The sequence below is a fragment of the Labrus bergylta genome, chromosome 3 (assembly GCF_963930695.1).
Source record: "Labrus bergylta chromosome 3, fLabBer1.1, whole genome shotgun sequence".
Classification (NCBI taxonomy): domain Eukaryota; kingdom Metazoa; phylum Chordata; class Actinopteri; order Labriformes; family Labridae; genus Labrus; species Labrus bergylta.
In genome coordinates this window covers 35,216,583-35,234,692 of record NC_089197.1, presented here as the reverse complement: position 1 = coordinate 35,234,692, position 18,110 = coordinate 35,216,583, and the positions used below count along the sequence as shown (strand labels likewise).

General features: G+C 38.9%; 1 protein-coding gene across 1 annotated transcript in view; it reads right to left on the bottom strand.

Annotated features, from left to right (window-relative positions):
* Positions 1-1,035: 1,035 nt before the first annotated feature.
* LOC109989621 (transmembrane channel-like protein 3) overlaps positions 1,036-18,110 on the bottom strand; it is a 31,820-nt gene continuing 14,745 nt past the window's right edge. Inside the window, exons 8-22 of the mRNA XM_029278789.2 lie at positions 17,505-17,652; positions 17,298-17,341; positions 16,207-16,354; positions 14,339-14,448; positions 14,180-14,258; positions 13,443-13,706; positions 10,872-11,000; positions 9,952-10,019; positions 9,470-9,598; positions 4,951-5,061; positions 4,655-4,780; positions 4,491-4,569; positions 3,923-3,965; positions 3,560-3,833; positions 1,036-2,138 (exon numbers count right to left, since the gene is read on the bottom strand). Of these exons, the coding sequence (XP_029134622.2) occupies positions 1,145-2,138; positions 3,560-3,833; positions 3,923-3,965; positions 4,491-4,569; positions 4,655-4,780; positions 4,951-5,061; positions 9,470-9,598; positions 9,952-10,019; positions 10,872-11,000; positions 13,443-13,706; positions 14,180-14,258; positions 14,339-14,448; positions 16,207-16,354; positions 17,298-17,341; positions 17,505-17,652 (2,746 nt within the window). The 3' untranslated portion in view covers positions 1,036-1,144. The remainder of the gene's footprint in view (positions 2,139-3,559; positions 3,834-3,922; positions 3,966-4,490; positions 4,570-4,654; positions 4,781-4,950; positions 5,062-9,469; positions 9,599-9,951; positions 10,020-10,871; positions 11,001-13,442; positions 13,707-14,179; positions 14,259-14,338; positions 14,449-16,206; positions 16,355-17,297; positions 17,342-17,504; positions 17,653-18,110) is intronic.

The following is an 18,110-nucleotide window of genomic DNA, read 5'->3' as shown; positions in this document are numbered from 1 at the left end:
TGTATGGAAATGTGCCATGTCACATTTATACTGAGGGACAAAAAATTACTAAAGTATAAATAAATTAATAAATAAATAAATAATTAAATAAATGCATCAATTCATATAAATTAATATATGAATAAATATATTAATATATTTATTTATGTATTTATGTGTCGATGTTGTACAAGGAAAAGTAAATATGTAAATTAAATGGGCCGTCCTAACATTACTGAAGTAGGATTGGTCAATTTTGAAAAACACACAGAAGCAAATTTACATATATACTTTTCATCTGACGACCTGGACACAGAAATAAATAGATGTGTAAATGTAAAAATACGGAAATAAATTAATAATTCTATTAATGTGGAAATGTATGCATTGATACATATATAACTGTAGAAATACACTAATAAATGAATAAATACATGTAAAAATATATAAATAGCCTTTTTCATTAACAAAGTGTATTTATTATTTATTCATTGATGTATTGTTTTCAGCATTTATATATTTATTGATGCATTTATTTAATTATTTATTTATACATTATTGTATGCATTTCTCCCAACATTTATTTATTTATTTATTTATTTATTTATTAATTTATACTTTAGTCATTTTTTGTCCCTCATATTATACACATTCAGTTTACCTTCAATACTACTCAACGTTTAAATTGAACATCGTGTTAAATTAGTTTTTTTCCCACAGGGAATAAGTTTAAGTATTTTTGTTTTGAAGGCCAGGCGCACGGCTACTTCCGGTAGTCTTGTCTAGCTTCACCGGAGCTGGTTACAGCAAAGCACACTGGGAATTGTAGTTGCCCTACATTCCAAATGAAATGCTGTTAACTGACTGGTTAAATGAGTGCACAGGCCAGGTCGGACATATGAGATGATTCAGTGTTTTATTGTAATATCAGGTAAGCAGTGGTAGTAACATACATTATTATAAGTCCTTAACATCAACCTAATAGCATATGTGTTTGCTTTTAGAGCTAACATTTCTGTTTCTAAATGACACAATACACACATTAGATAGAGAAAACACGTTTAAAATGATTTATTTTCTGTGCTTTCAGTTTAATGTAGTAACATATTGTTGTCATATCTATGTAATAAGATATTTGAGGAACAATCTAACAGTAGCTAAGTTTTCAAACATTCGAGCAAATCAGGTCATTGGACTCATCTACATTCAGATCAATGCTTGTTTTGGACTTTTTTTTGGCTATCTTTGATTGTTTGGCATCAGATTTGAGATAGCGCTCTTTGTTATGAATGACCTGGATGTACTGGTCGGTGCTGCTGTTCTGTTGGTCACTACTGGAGGCCAGGGAGCCTGAGTCTGACTCAGTCAGAGGAGTGTCCAGCTTTTGTCTTGTCTTGGGCCTCACGTAGGACTCCATTAGCCTTGTTCTCCCAGTGGACTGATTGGGTTTTCCCGGGGAATGGATGTGACACCTGGTTTGGACAAGCACAGAGTCTGCTCCCTTCACACTGGTCTGGGAGCAGGAAGGTGACTCTAAACCTCCTGAGTCCCCTTCACAATCATCCAGATCATCCTCTTTCTGCGCCACATATCCTCCTCGAGCAGGATGGGCGCCTTTAACCCCCGACAAGTGGCCCTCAGCGCGGTCACCGATGAAGAAGTTCGCTTGATGGCGGAGGTCAGAGAGGGAACGGGGCCGATGAGCCTTTCCCAACGACACCCGCCTCCTGCTTTGTCCCTCTTCCTCTTCTTCCTCTTCGCTCAGATGCTGCTCCGATGGGTGGGACTGGTGAGGCCGAGGTTGATGGTGAGCTGTGCGGGCTGCATAGCGTTTCATGTTGCGTGGGTACAGTTCCAAAATCTCTGCCGACTCCTCCATGAGGTAATGGCGTGGGATCCTCGTGGCTGAGCGCAGCAGCTTCTTCCTGGGCTCTCGCTCGTTAACAATCACATATCTGGTGGTGTGGCCACGCCGTCCTCCATAACTGTGTGCCGCAATGATTCCTGCAGCCTCCATGGGGTTGATGGAGCATTTGGTCTTCCTGTACAGAGGTTCAGAGTTGATGTTGTCAGAATAGCCAGCTGGAGGATTGAATGCCATGTGATGGTAGGACTTGGACTTGCTGGTACCACCAGGAGCGCCAAGAAACGGTGGCGGCCTGTTATGAAGAAGAACAACACGAGAGTTAGCTTTTATAGTACTCATTATGTTGTGATTGCAAAATATTGATCTTTGTTTGCACTGCAAAACCACTTTACAACCCATTTATTTTTAGAAAACCAAGGAGACATGATGTTCACTGAGACAGGCTTGGAAAAACATTCTTAATTTAAAACATTCTTAAGTTAATACTCAAAGAAAAAGGAAACTAGGGCTGAACAATTTCTATTCTTTTAAATCTGCTCCAGCTCCAGTTTTATTAGCAACACGTTTACAAAGCAGTGAGAGAAACTGTTGTAGTTGAAGTGTTTAGTTATTGCTGATGCTATAGTGGTATAGTCAAATACATCTTTGTGTCCCATAATTTACGGACATATTTTAAAGATAATCATGTTAAGTCATCAGTTTAAGAGTAACATCTGACTCAGCTGGCTCTGACAAAATGTGCTTCTTCGATTCTCATCTACCATGAGTAATTTATAAAACTGATTATATGTTCTGTTTGTTTTGTTTTTTTGTATCAAACAGCTGCTGATAAAGGTACCTTAATCAGTCGATCCTAACATTATTTCGATTTTAAATATCGAGATCTCAAGGAGAAAAGACTGAAATTAACTCCTCAATACAGAAAAACAGTCAAATAAAGGGCATGCATGGCACTGATCTTTCAATGACCTACTCATTGGTGTTTTACCACTGTTGTATTATATATTTGCTTTATTACAGTGTATAGCTTCTGTACAGTTTATTTTAATTCACTTAGCTGTTACTACAACTTATTTTTTTTTTTTTATTTGTACTTTTCTACTCTTTTTTCTTCTATTTTATATATAATTTAAACTTTTTTGTAGAAGCTGACTCAGGGAGAAATGCACAAAATTCCAATGTACCTGTACTGTCCTGTACCTGTGCAGATGGCAATAAACATCTATTCTATTCTATTCTACTCTGTTACGAGAGGTGTGATTTGTATTGCTATAGGTGTATGAGTTTATTGTTTCACGACTGTTCATTGATACTGCAGGGTTTAAAAGGCAGCATGAGCTGGACTATCAGTAAAGAGCTGATGTGAAGTCTTGTCTCCGCGCTGCATGTTAAAGGTTTTCTAAATCATATCACACCGTGTTCGTATTTTCGTATGTCTCTCACACTTGAACATCAGGCTGCATCATTTAATCTGCAGTGTTGTTTCCCTGATAATACTGAAATGTATCATTTGAAATTATGTGTTGACCATGAATGGCTTGGAATTGGACAGCTAAAATAATGACCACTTAAATCAAAGTTGACCCTAGGTTAAACTGTTCAGCCCAAAATATAAAGAACAACTAAAAGATTTATAATTCTGTATTCAATTAAAAATCTGTAAAATACACTATATCCATGATTTAGCCAAAGCAACATATGAGTGTGTGAGACCTGTTGGGTATGTGCTCCAGCCTGTGCTTGGGCAGTGCAGTCACTGATGGATTTCTGACGGATCCAGCCACAATTCCTCTGTTCAGGTCTGCTCTAGATGCTGACTGGGTGATGGTGCGGAGGCTGTTTCCACATCGAACAGGAGACTGAAAGTTGGTGACACTGCCGTTGCGTCTGGGAGACGGAGTTTGGATCGAGGCTTCCTGACTCGTGATGTCACTCTCCTGCTGATCTGGCTTTTTATCTGCTGCGGCCTCTGGACCCTGTAGTCTCGCTAAGGGAAGGGTAAATATCACAAGGTGAGGGTCTGGAAATAATAAGCCCAACACACACACACACACAGGAGATCTGAGGAACAGATACCTGCAGCCATCTGGAAGACTTTCTTCTTGTCCTCAGTCCGCTCCTAATGAGATAAAAGTCAAACTCAAGCTTTAGATAACATTGTCATGTTCCAATAAAGAACTGCTTTAATGATAATTATCAACACTTGTTTTGTGAAATTAGGCCAAAAACTGGTTTGGGATGTTTTATGGTTGTTGTTTTTTTCAATAGGTGCCAAACAGAAACATCTTTATCAAACATTAGAGGATGGGCTGTGACAAAGTGTTGGTCAGGTTAGTGAAACAACAGACACGTGACGCTTGGCACATTTTATAGCAATATGAGAATACATTGATAAGTATAGTGGAACAGAAAACTCTGTTTTATTTTAACTTCAAAATGTCAGATTTGAAGTCTATCATTCTTAAATGTCTGCTAATGTTGACACTGTAATTTCCATCACAAATCATATAGCCCGAGCAAAGCTGTTATATGTTGTTATGCACTTTGCCTGAGAAGTTTTTACACGTGTTTTCTTCAGTCCTGTGAACCATTCAATAAAAAAATAAACTGGATGGATCAGGAGAATACTTCATCAGAAACTCACAGTCTGCAGCTGCATCCTCAGCTGGTTGTTGGTGAATTTGAGGGATCTGGCGATGGCCTGGAGATAGTATATCAGCATGCTGAAACATACAGGGACAAATCTCAAGTGTGTGTGGGTGTGTGCGTTGGTGTGTGTATGAGTGGTGTGGGTGTGCACAGTCTTACAACAGAAGCAGCAGTGCTGGCAGCACCACCACAGGGCTGGTGATATAACTCGTCACTTTGCTGAACCACAGGGGGAAGTCATTGGCCACTGTTTCTGAGATGATGTCATAAATCTTCTCTTGCCCACTAAAACACACACATTTTTTTATCTCATTTTTTTAGCTTTACACAAACAATGTAATAAAGTGATACTGATCCTTTTTGGGGGAGGGGATAGATATGTCTTCTGTAGTTTTTCACAAAATAGAATGTAAAAAAAGGAAGCATCTTTTGAATGATCCGAAGTCTGTGCTTACCTGAATGGTCCACAGTGTTGTGATGGTCTGTATCTCACTATGGAAAAGATGGTGGGCAGCATACACAGAAACAGCATAAAAAGCAGCATAGCCAGGTAGAAGTTGTTTGATCTAAAATCAAAGAAAAAAAGAGCAAGGTAAAATGAACAATTTTCACACTCCTGTTGTTTTCATACATTTGCTCTCATGCTACCTGCCTAACTGTTTATGAAAATGCTGCAAATATTTAAGATTTTGCTCTTCCATTCATCTGCTGTATTTTATATGAGGAATTGAAGATTTTTTCTAAAAAAAAAAGCATGATAAGTCATAAATAATTGTTATGAGCGGTTAAATGAGTGGTCTTAAAAATAAATAAGAAATAGGTCATTTGTTCATGAGCCTGATGGATGTGGGAGCAAAGTTTGACATAGCATAGCATAGAGAGATCTATATCTGTGGCCTGAGGGGAGACGGTTGTAGAGATGGCAGAGTAGTGTAGAGTGAGTGTGTGCTGTCTGAGGCTATGTGTTGCCCTTTTAGTTTTGTTCTCCTGTTGTAGATACTGATCAGTGGTTCCTGCTGCTGTCCGATTATTTTGCTGCTTATTGTTATGATCCTGTTTAATGGGTTACGATAAATGTTTGGCAGAGACCCAAACCAGGCTATGATGTTGAAGGTTAAAACGGATTCTATAAAACATTTGTAAAATGCTGTTAGGACTGATTGGTGGACTTGAAATTTGCGGAGTTTTCTGAGGAAGAAGAGGCGCTGCTGGCACTTGAAGATGGATTTGCTGTTGGGTTGGAAGGTAAGCCTGTGATCAATTATTGTCCCGAGGTATCTGTATGATTCAACCCTCTCTATGGCCTGGCTGTTGACTGACAGAGTGGGGATGCTGTTAGGTTCTTTCCGGAAGTCAACAACCTGTTCTTTGGTCTTTGAGGTGTTAAAGTCAAGACAGTTCAGCCTACACCATTCTGCGAAAGAGTCTATGGTATAGGTATGTCTGAAAACCTGCAATCTAGTTTGCAAAAAGACACAGGTAACATCGCTTCTGTAATCAAGTCTAATGCAGAAGAAGCATTGCAGTGAAATAAATGAATTGTTGCTGATCTTGTCTTTTACGTGTTAACAATAAGCGTTTGTCTCATGTGTAACAGTACTATCGGGGTACTGCACTTAATCTGAAATATTTCCACAAGGTAGTTTGACAGGAGAGATTTCTGCTTTCCAACATCTGTCTATGTATCAGACACTTTAGAAGCACAACTTCTGCACAACTCATTCCACTGAATTGGCTTCTTATCTATAGTTATAAAGGGGCAATCACTAACGGGTAGCCATGGAGACTGTAATACCACTCATACTGTCATTATAAACTTATTACATGCTACTGTCATTAAACAGTCAAATCTATCACTCACTCTGCATCTACTGTGTATCATTATATAAAAATAATGCTGTTCCTGCAGCGTTCTGTAACCATCCATATCTGACACCTACTTTACTGGTGGTTACAGACTTAAAAAATAACTAATATTGAAATTGTCAATCCCTTTGCTGACGTTTTTGTTTTCTTTTGCAACTAACTAAGCCACACTAAAATCTCCAGACTGGAGTTTTTAGATTGACAGGTTTGTGGTGCACCAAAGTGAAACAAAGCGGCCTGCTGTCGGCAAAGTAAAGTGCTGAAAATGTTCTAAATATACTAGCATACACTTACATTGTCATAAATTATAAGGTCCTTTTTTCTGAAATGTACACGGTACAAAAGAGCCAGCCTACAGCAGTGTGTAGCCTTCCATGCCAGCACTACCAGCTGGCTCCTAAATGACAGGCATCTCCTGTGCGCAGCTGTGGAGAGCTAAGACTAAACTCAGTTTTACAAGAAAATACCCTCAAGATTGAAAAAAAATGTAATTCTATCTTTATTGTACAACTAATCAAATTGCTTAATCCATCTGTTACTTTCCCCCCTGCTTTTACATTTGCAGTCGTTTCAGTGTTTCACTTCATTGTGAACTTGCATTCCTCTAAGCCAGGGGTGTCCAAAGTGCAGCCCGAGGGCCATTTGCGGCCCTTGAGGGGATTTTTTGCGGCCCGTGACTTCAGATGAAGAATCAAAGATTTTGGCCGGAGGCCTTGATTAAGATTGGCACATTATCTTATTTTTCTTGTTCATGTTAACAAGGGCTGAACAATATTCCTAAAATAGAAAATGTTCAGTAACATGTATGTTGTTGTTGTTTTTTTTACAGCTTTTACTATTTTCCACATTTTTTTGTAAACTATGTAAAAAAACTGCTGTTTTTGCAAACAAGCAGACTGTTGTTTAACCATTTAATGACCCGAGCTAAATGCAGAAAGCTTTTCCAAAAACATGAACCACATTACAGGCTTGATTCTGAGAAAAAAACAAATAAAGTAGAACAAAGAAATCAAAATATTTCATTTCCTTTTATTAAAGGGTTTCTTTAGCGAGCCCTTTGATTCTGATCTACAAAGCCTTACTATTTTTTCAACTATATTTTAAAAAACGAAACCTGTGGCCCGCGAGCGATTCTAACACAACAATTTTGGCCCGCAAGAAAAAAAGTTTGGACACCACTGCTCTAAGCTGTCCATCATCAGTCACTAAACCCCAACCATTACCCTTATACTACTGCATTATTCTTTAAAGTAACATAGTTAATGCTTCACACAGTAATATTTATTTATGTGGGCATTTAGCCTATCAGTGAACTGCTCTCTTATTTCAGATCCTGCATTTCCTTGTTAGAGGCCAGAAAAACAACTTCATCGTGATAACATATATTCAGCGTAACACACATTATAAATCTACACTCCATTATAATAAGTAGGGATAAAGCTGCCTGTCAATATCAAGATCTCTCTCCTCCCCACAAATGCATTTAATTGCCCCCATGACATTTTCTCTCCACTTGTATAGTGAGCTGTCTCTGAGTGTGTGGCTGTTTGGATTTACCGGCAGTCTGGGAGTGACTGGTAAGAACTGAAAGAGGCAATTACAGCCTTATTTCATAAATCAAAGTGGGCAGAGGACCTTGAGCCGGTGTAAATGTTTGTTCTTATAGAATAGAATAGAATAGATGTTTATTTCCATTTGCACAGGTACAGGACAGTACAGGTACATTGGGATTTTTGTGCGTTTTTCCCTGAGTCAGCTTCTACAAAAATGTTAAAATTATATATAAAATAGAATAACATTATAAGGAAAAAAGAGTAGACAAGTACAAATAAAATAAAATAAAAAATAAGTTGTAGTAACAGCTAAATGATTTAAAATAAACTGTACAGAAGCTATACACTGTATTCAAGCAAATATATAACAAAGGGGAACACTGTACAATGAAATGAAAATATGAATATATTTTCTTGTCTCTACTTTTAGGGAGATGCATCTACTATACTGGTGATCTACACAATGACACGTCTCCAGATGATAAGGTATCAGGGAAAGACTTAGAGTGTGGCATGCCAGGAATACAGAGGAGACTCTGCATCTTATGAATGCATCTTATCCCATCTACCTCTATCCCATTTTCCTTAAGAATGAGTATGGTCTTGAACCTGCTCTTTTGTAAAGTGCTTAAAGAACACTCGCTATAAATTGGCGCCAAAAAATAATGACTGATTGATGGATTGATAAGCAGAATTTAAAGTTACAGAAAAAAACGTCCTTTTAACAGGCAGAAACCTTCAGCAACTTTGACAACAATAGTGAATTTATTGCCATTGAAAAAGTTAGCAATCAACCCCTTAGAATTTCTGTTGGTGCGTCCAAGGGGTTCATCGTGGTGCGACTTGTCAATCAACAGGTAAAATACCCTAAAGAAAATGCACCCTGCTTTATCATCTATTTTACTCATACAACAAGAACACTCCGTTTGTACCTGAGATTGAGACCATAATCTCATTACAACAGTATTTACCGAGATCAACTAAGAAGTAGCCTCATTTTCTCATAAAGCACAAACACAATCATTCATTCACTATCTTGATTGTTTTTGTACGACTTCATATTCAGTTAAAGAAAACTTCCCAACAAAGCAGAGGTCATTTTCTCGTTGCCTTCAATGATGTCATTGCTGTTTTTATCCATTCAGTGCAATGCATGATGGAATCTTGTGATGCATTTTGCCATTAGTTTTACAATACTTTTCATATACTTTAAAATATGTAGGACAATTTTAGTAAACTATATAGGGTTTTATTCTCAATAAACATTCAGACAAGACTATTAATTGGCTATCTCATTATAAAGGAGACTGTGTAGTGAGCAGTGAGTTATTTTAAATCACAGCCATAGAGTTTTTCATAGAGTAGTGTGGCCCCCTTATGGCCATGAGAAGAAACACCTTTTAATGCACCGTTAAGTTGTGTGTGTGTGTGTGTGTGTGTGTGTGTGTGTGTGTGTGTGTGTGTGTGTGTGTGTGTGTGTGTGTGTGTGTGTGTGTGTGTGTGTGTGTGTGTGTGTGTGTGTGTGTGTGTGTGTGTGTGTGTGTGTGTGTCAGACCTGGAGGCCCTGAACACCTGCTGATGGGGAACATTGCATGTGAGAACAGCCCAGCTCCTGAGATACATCAGACCAATCAGCTTCAAGACATTGAAAGCAGGAAGACAGGGAGAGAAAAAAGCTCCCATCCTACAGGATTGAAAAAGAAAAGGAAGTCAGACTCACGCACACATACACAAACACACACCGCAATGGAGGATTGTCCCATGGCCCATGGTTTTCAATTCATTACGTTTATAGCTGTGAGGAGACATTTCTGAAATGAGCTGAGGAAATACAGTGAAGCCGGCCACAGGAGGGTAATGGAGAGAATATAGAGGGCCACAGTTCTATAAACAGGGTCATGGAGACTGGTCAGCATGAGTCGGACTATTAACTTTGAGTTAGATCATCCATTACACACACAGTGGCCAGGCCAAGGTTACACTGTCAAAATGGAAATAAATCTTCTCTTCACTATTTTAGAGACATTTCAAACTTACCAGATCATTCCTTGGTTATAAATCAGATGTAAAACGTTCTCAGCTATTTTGAATTCTCCATATTCAGGCTGAGGAAATGAAAAGAAAGAAAAACATTTTTACTGAGATGTTTATTGTGGTTTTTTTTCTATCACATTGTCCTTTTAGGCTATAGTTTGAAGTCTGACAATCGACTCAGAAGTTTGAGCCTCACTGTATCGAAGTACAGTGGCCCTGAAGGTTAACTGTACAAAAATGTCACGACTTCAAAAAAATATTTTACTGGATGCCAAAAAACATTTAATCAGACAAAAAAACTATATAATGGAAAGCAAATATTTCACAAAACAAAACAAAAAAAATTGAAAGAAAAAATACAAACAGGTTATAAATAAATATTATTTCATTAAATATGTCTTTTTGCATTTCATTATATATTACATTTTATGAAATGTTTTTGTATTTCATGAAATATTTAGCATCATGAAATTTGCACTATTTACGCTGTAAATATTTTTGCATTTGACCTTCAGGGCCACCATACAGGATATGTGCAGTTTGACACAAGAAGGCTGTTTTCATATTTATCTCATATTTAATATAAGATAAGATAAGATATACTTTATTCATCCCAGCAGGGAAATATTAGGTTAACCTATCATGAAGTCAGAGTTAAACTTAAACTTCAATGTCAAATCAATGAAGTCTACCAACCTAAAAATACAAAACTGAAGTACAGACTGGATAAAGAGAACTACTCCATGCAGCTGATTGGATCCCTGTTAAGTTTTTCCAAACTCATTTTGCATGCTGCCAGCTTCTTAAGAATCATATAGTGAACACACCACACGTTTTATATCTGCTACTCACAGCCTAATAGAGAAACAGAATATTCACAATTTTACTGTAAAACCAAAATACTCCTCCAGGCTTCAACTTACAAATTTGCTCTCTAAATCCCAGCAGCAGCAGTCACTCAGGTAGCGGACAACCAAACCTCTGATGAAGTCAATGAGCAGGATGCTGGCCACTGTGAAGATCATGTCGATGATGGACAGCTTCAGCATCTCCTGGAGACACATCGTAAACATATACCATCAACTCTATAGCAAGTGTTCATATTGTCAACATCTAAATCTCACAATTTTATTCTTGGATATAAAATGTTACACAGCCACTAAAAACAGCCAGATCACAAGTATCCCTGACTCTGATCAGTTATTCAAGAATATACTTACCAAAACACAGCATTTTGAGCTTCCAGTCATGGCGGAGTGAAGACGTCTCCACAGGCGCTCCTCGAGTTATTCAACATTTATAAGTTTTTGCAGTTTGAGGTAACATACTCAAAATACCCTTACAAAGCATTGGAATATTAAGTATTCAAGTCTGTACATCACCAGCCGTGAAAGATGGCCAGCAAATCGTCAAGAAATACTAAAGTCTATGAAAGAGAGCTCCTTAGAATGGACTCTTGTGCACAAACAGGAGCCTATGGGCATGCTCTGACAGAGAGATGTAACAAAGGGTAAGGTCTTTTATGTTGTCTTGAGATAACTTTAATTATGAATTGGTGCTATACAAATAAAGACTGATTGATTGATGGGTGGATGGATGGATGGATTGATTGATTGATAGATGGATGGATGGATAGATGGTTGGATAGATGGATGGATGAATGGATGGTTGGATGGATTGATTGATTGATGGATGGATGGATGGATAGATGGTTGGATGGATGGATGGTTGGATGGATTGATTGATTGATTGATTGATTGATTGATGGATGGATGGTTGGATGGATGGTTGGATGGATAGATGGTTGGATGGATGGATGGATGGTTGGATGATTGATTGATTGATTGATTGATTGATTGGTTGATGGATGGATGGATGGATAGATGGTTGGATGGGTGGATTGATTGATTGATTGATTAATTGCTGGATGGATGGATAGATGGGTGGATGGGTGGATTGATTGATTGATTGATTGATTGATTGATTGCTGGTTGGATGGATGGTTGGATGGATGGTTGGATGGATGGATTGACTGACTGACTGACTGACTGATTGATTGATTGATTGATTGATTGATTGATTGATTGATTGATTGATTGATTGATTGATTGATTGATTGCACAATAAAGAGCACAGTTAGGGGTTAGGCATCTTATTCAAGGCACCTAAGCAGTTCTCTGGAAGTGATCTGGTACTGTTACTCTCCAGCTACCAGTCCCCCAGGGTCCACAACAGGACTTCCCCCACAGGAAGACTTAGCTATTTACATAGATATATTTACATAGATATTGTCACAAACAACCTAAAGCTGTATCCTGTCTCAACCCTCAAAGTGGTGTAGACCCCCCCAACCTGGTAAGGTTAAGGTGAAATCATTGCTTCAGTTGAATTATTATTTAATAATTATATAAGTCAGCAATGACATTGTGTCTCACATAGGGCACAAAAGATGCCTCAGGGGTAAAACTGTGTTCACAGCTGATTCTGAATATGGACAAATTTCAACCCAATTGTGTGTTTGGCAGTGTACAGCGGGGTTAGAGAGATGATCGAGGTCTAATCAGCTCGACTCAACTGGTCGGAGGATTTTCTGGCATGTTTTAAATTTTGTTTTCAAACATGCACAGTTAGAGCCACAATCCGTTTGAAAGACCCATTACAACAGAAGATTTGTCTTCTCCCTCATACTACCAAAGATGGACAATGTGGCAGGAAATGACTGTGACCTCCAGCTGCCATATAAGAGTTGTTAAATGGACTTAAATAGACTTAAGCTTGTATAGCTGTTCTATATCTGCCTTCTGAATACTCAAAGGGCTTTTACACTGCAGGTCACACCTACCCATTCACACACTGATGGAACAGGGCTGCTCTGTAAAGTGTCGATCAGTATTCATTCATCCCATTCAGACATTATCCCCAATGTAGCAGCAGGAGCAATTTGGGGTTTAATGTCTTGCCCAAAGACACATCGGATATGTGGGCTGCAGGAGCTGTGGATCGAACCTTCCAACCTTCCAGTTGAGAGATGACCAACTCTGCCACTGAGCCACAGCTGCCCCTGTTCTGTTTGTTGGTGATGCTGAGTGTGTGTGAGAGAGTTTGTATTTTAGCGGTGCACATGATGCAACTGAAATGCACACAGGCCTGACTTTAACTTCTCTCTGTGGGAGTTTTCAAAGGAATTGTCAATGCTGCGTTCCTGAATTAACTTGTACAGTTACTCAGGTCGTGTTGGATGATTGGACCATACTTCATGAGCTTTGGTTGCGTCATAAATGAGTCAGTCGCACAGTGTGAGATGACACTCCACCATAACATTTTTACTCCCGTACAATAAATGTCCAGTCTTATTCATCTAAAGATGTGACGTTATGGTTATTGGTGGTCAGGTAAGTGGTAGGACTTGTTGTCTCCCCTGACACACATAACTGATGACTTTATCAACATTGTTTCTAGAAACTGATCATGTGAATATAAAGTGTATAGCAAACCTGGCCAACATAAGTCTCCCAACACTGGTCCTGCTGAGAGCGGGTGTTCTTCCCAAAGACAGCTGTTTGATTGGAGACAGCCACTAAGTTGCTCCTGGCACTGTTAGTGATGTCCAAGACAGTGGCAATGGTTGTTATGGTGCTGTTGTGATGGTCAGAGATAGAGAGCTCTGAGACCAGGGTGGAGAGGCTGTCTCCGTCAGGCTGGGAAATGGTGGCCAGGAAAGAGCTGGAGTCAGACCAGTTTCCTGAAACCACTTGAACCTGTCAAATAAACACAGGAGGGTCCATCACCAGCTACATGACACATGACAAGTTACATAAATACTGGGCTGAATTACATTATTTCGGGCTTTTGTGCCTTTATAAGAGAGACAGATTCTTAAAGAGATCGAGGAATGACATGCAAAGGTGCCATAGGTCGGATTTGAACTGGGGATGCCAGCTTGAGGACTAAAGCCTCTGTACATGGGGCACACAAATAAGCCAATAGGCCACCGATGCCCCACATTAACAAGTTTTATAGATTGTGAGAGCCAGGCTTGCTGTCTCGTACCACCGCCAGTCTATATGCTACGCTTAACTAAAACAACCTAAATGCAGCCTGTACTAAACAAGACAAAAGATTCATTTTAGCTATAAATGAATGACAAGAGGGTTCCTGGTTGAACTTTCAAAATAAGAACAAGCGTGTGGAAGAAACATGCTTCATTTTTCTCATGGGATTCAATACTCACAGCAGAGCTCATACTGTTGACCTTATCCAGGAGAGCAATAATGAGGCTGTAGAGATTCCCCAGGTATAAAACGAGCACTCTGTAAACACATACACATAAGAGGTTGGCTGCAGCAGGAACTAGGATGTACAAGAATGTGTGTGTTTGAGTGACAGAGACCTGGCCAGCTGGAATCGCAGAGAGGTCCGTGGGTGGTACATCTCGAGCTGAGCGACCAGTTCAAAGGCAGAAGGAGCGATCATGGTGATGAGAGAAACCACCACACTCACCTGATGACAAAGGAAGGCAAGGAGAGGTCATAACTCTGCCAAATATGTAGCACATAGAGTTCTGTCTGCTCAATGGTAAATGGACTTGAGCTTGTGTTGCGCTTTTCTAGTCTTCTGACTACTGAAAGTGCTTTATACACCGCATGTCACACCTACACATTCACACACTGACGGTAGAGGCTGCTATGCAAAGTGACCATCAGAAGTAATTAATCCCATTCATACGCTGCCGATGTAGCAGGGGGAACAATTTGGGGTTAAGTGTCTTACCCAGTGACACATCGGACATGTTGTTGCAGGAGCTCGGGACCAAACCCCTAACCCTTGGTTGAGAGACGACCGACTCTACCAACTGAGCCATAGCCGCCACTCATGAGACTAAGCTCTTTGCAGAGTGTGCAATTAAAATGGTTTACTATTGCAAATACAGAGCACCCCTACATGTACTTTCATTTAGGACTGGATTTGCAGTTTTTCTACATTAAGATGTTTTGTGTCAAAATGCATGTTTTTGTCTTTGTATAGTTCATGTATTTGCAGCACTTTTCATTAACTCGCAGTGTTTCAGTAGTTGCATTTGTTTTGGATTTTTTCGTTTGCTTTTGAATTAATTTTGTTTCTGAATTTGCTGCACACTTTTCCTAATGTTAGTTGATTCAACATTGCAGGTCGGTTGTCCTTGTCACAGCCGCGTATTATAATTATTATATATTATTTTTGCACTACTGCATTTGTTTAATTTTCAAACACCAGAGGTTGCTGTTTGATCTGTACTTCCAGCTGGACACAGAGAAAAGATCCATCCTCTGTTTGTTCTTATGTTCAGGTTGATTTTGAGTACTGTCCTATTGTATTCTCTAGTGTATAACTAATATCTGATGCACTTCATAAAAGACAGTTACATTTTGATTTATGGAACAGAGCAAACAAAGAGGTGATTGGTTATGTCCACACTTTTAGGAATAAAGTCTGTTGTAACATTTTAGTACATGGCTGTGTTAAATACTTATGAGTAGCAGGGTTCAGAACAAACTGTTACTGAGAAAAACAGGCGGTTGCTAGGGAGGCGGCTCTTATAACAGACTCTGGAGGATTAACTGTAATCATATTAATCCGCAGAAAGAAGTCTAGTGAGTTTGAGGACAGTCTGTTTTCTGAGGGGAAAATAGAAAGGAGATGATAACAACGGAAAAAATAAGTTAAAAAAAACCTCAAAACTATGGAAGCCCGTTTCCGCCAGTTAAAAAAATGAAAATGAAAATAATAAAGTCGAAATTATGTACTTCATAAAATTTTCAAATGATTGATTTCCTTAGTAAGTATCCATGTAATAGGCGGGATAATGTATCGTAATGGCTTCCATTCTGCCATAACCTGTTCACCATAGACTCCCTTAACTAATGCATATATCTCTGTATTTGGACATTCTTCTGGTTAAAGTGAATTTGTTCAAACTAAATAAGCAGTCTGAGGATGATAAACTGATGGTTCAGACCAAAATATTTTTGCGGTTGCAGCTCTTTTCATATTGTTACCTTAAAATGATATGAAATATTATAAAATCTCATACCACACATGTTTAAACGTTAATGGTAAACCTATAAAAGCATCAAATTGATGAACTGCATGGCAGCCTTTATGATGTAAATGAAATGATTAGCTGACTGTTGTCTCCTCGACCAGCTGCAGGACTTTCATTGATTCTTTGGAACTGTTTGATTTGATTGATAAACTAATGATGAGGAGGATAATGACTACCTCATTCTTCTCCCACAGTGTCAGCTCCGGCTTCTCCTGCTCCAGTTTCTGGGAACGGTCCACCACAAAGTAGATAATGTAGATGCTGCCGGCCAGCGACAGCAGCACCAGGATGTTGGCTAAGATACGCAGACTTATCAGAACTGCTCTGAAAAAATATTAATAACAATCACAGAAAAACATCGATCAGATCAGAACATTAGAACTTCACAAATCTCGATGTTCATCGTAGTTACTGAAAATAGTTCTGATTTGTTTTATTACACTAAATCTTTACAGTTTATCTTAATAGAACAGAGTTTATAACTCCTCTTTATTCTCAAAGAAATGTGATGCAACTTATCCGGCTGAAATAGCATTAACTCAAAAATGATCGACTGCAGTACTTTCACTATCATTTTGAGTTGTACCAGTATTTGGAACACTTTCAGAAAGTGTTGTAGTCAAAACAACACAAACCGAGTTCCAAGACTGAGAAAAGACCAAGACATTTAGGGATTGAGACCAAGTCAAGACCAAGACCATACATATCAATGAAAAATCATCATTTTGTGTGCATGGGGCGTGTCACTCACTTAAACCATAACACCGGGAAGTTTGCAGCCAAATCCAGGGGATAAAAAACAAACTACAACTACATTGAAGTTATTTGCTTGTTTTTACTTCTAATCACAGTAATGACATCAGTGGTGGTCTTGACTGGTCTTGATTTAAAATCCGGAGTCCGTCCAGTCTGAGACCGAGACAAGATCGAGTAAAAAAGCTTTCAATTCTAAGATGAGACCTTCAAAAGTCGTCTTAATTACAGTTAATTACTTAAATTAATTCCCTGTAAATTTAATTCATAGCTTTTTTTAAAAATGGGAAACCACTCTGATGCAGAGTGATGTTTTTTTTGACCAATTCAGAAGGAAGTCAGAAGAACTGTTTTCTTGGGTAGTGTGATGACAAATCCAGCCATAATCTGTAATGATTATAACTGAGGAAGTTGCTCAGTTTTGTGTCACAGCAGAGGAAGATGATGGCAGTGTTACAAGATGAATAAGCAGCATGGAGTTACATTTCTTGGAAGGTCAAGTCAAGACACCTACAGACTGGTATCCTTCTTTTTCTCCTGCTCCTCCACGATGGCTTCCTGTGCAGAAAAACATTGGGTTTGATGAGATTTTTAATGTTCTATGAATGAAAGTATAAAACAGACACAAGAGGTCAAAAGAGGTGTTGTTGCTTTGACGGTGAATAAATGAAAATGTAAGTGTAATCTGATATGTAGAGTACAGTGTGTGTCATTTTCTAACCCGGATGTTGTTGACAATGGCGGCTCCTTTGCTCTCTGCTGCCTCTGGGTTTCCTATCAGGTAATCCCAGGCACAGAAAACCCTCCAGCAGAATGTGAAGTTCTCATCTGATGCACTGGCCAGGCTCAGACGGGAGTTCTTGGCCATTCTGAAGTGTTGTTTTTCAGGACATATAATCATAAGATACATTATGTATCACAGAAAGCTTTTAAGTGTAGTAAATGGTCAACCAATCAAAAACTGATGTTAAGAGTGTGAGGCTCCCTCTGGTAACTTCTGCTAACCGTTCCTAAGACAGCGCTACAAGGATATATTTCTAGTGGTGGCCTACACTAAAATGACAAATGTCTTTTGTAATGGATCACTGTGTGTTTACCTAAGATAATGATATGGACGATTCATGGGCTTTAAATGACCTTTCCCACGGTGTCTTCCTCAGTACAGACTCCCATTTTTTCCCTGCAACTTTTCCACAGAGTTTTGTCGGTTGTATCGGCTGTGACACTGTTGCTTTATGTCTATCTTGAGAACTCTCCTTCAATATTCCTCCCCTCTGATGGGGATAGTTCCCCGTTGTGAAGTTCACGTGTGAAAAAGCAAGCCAGG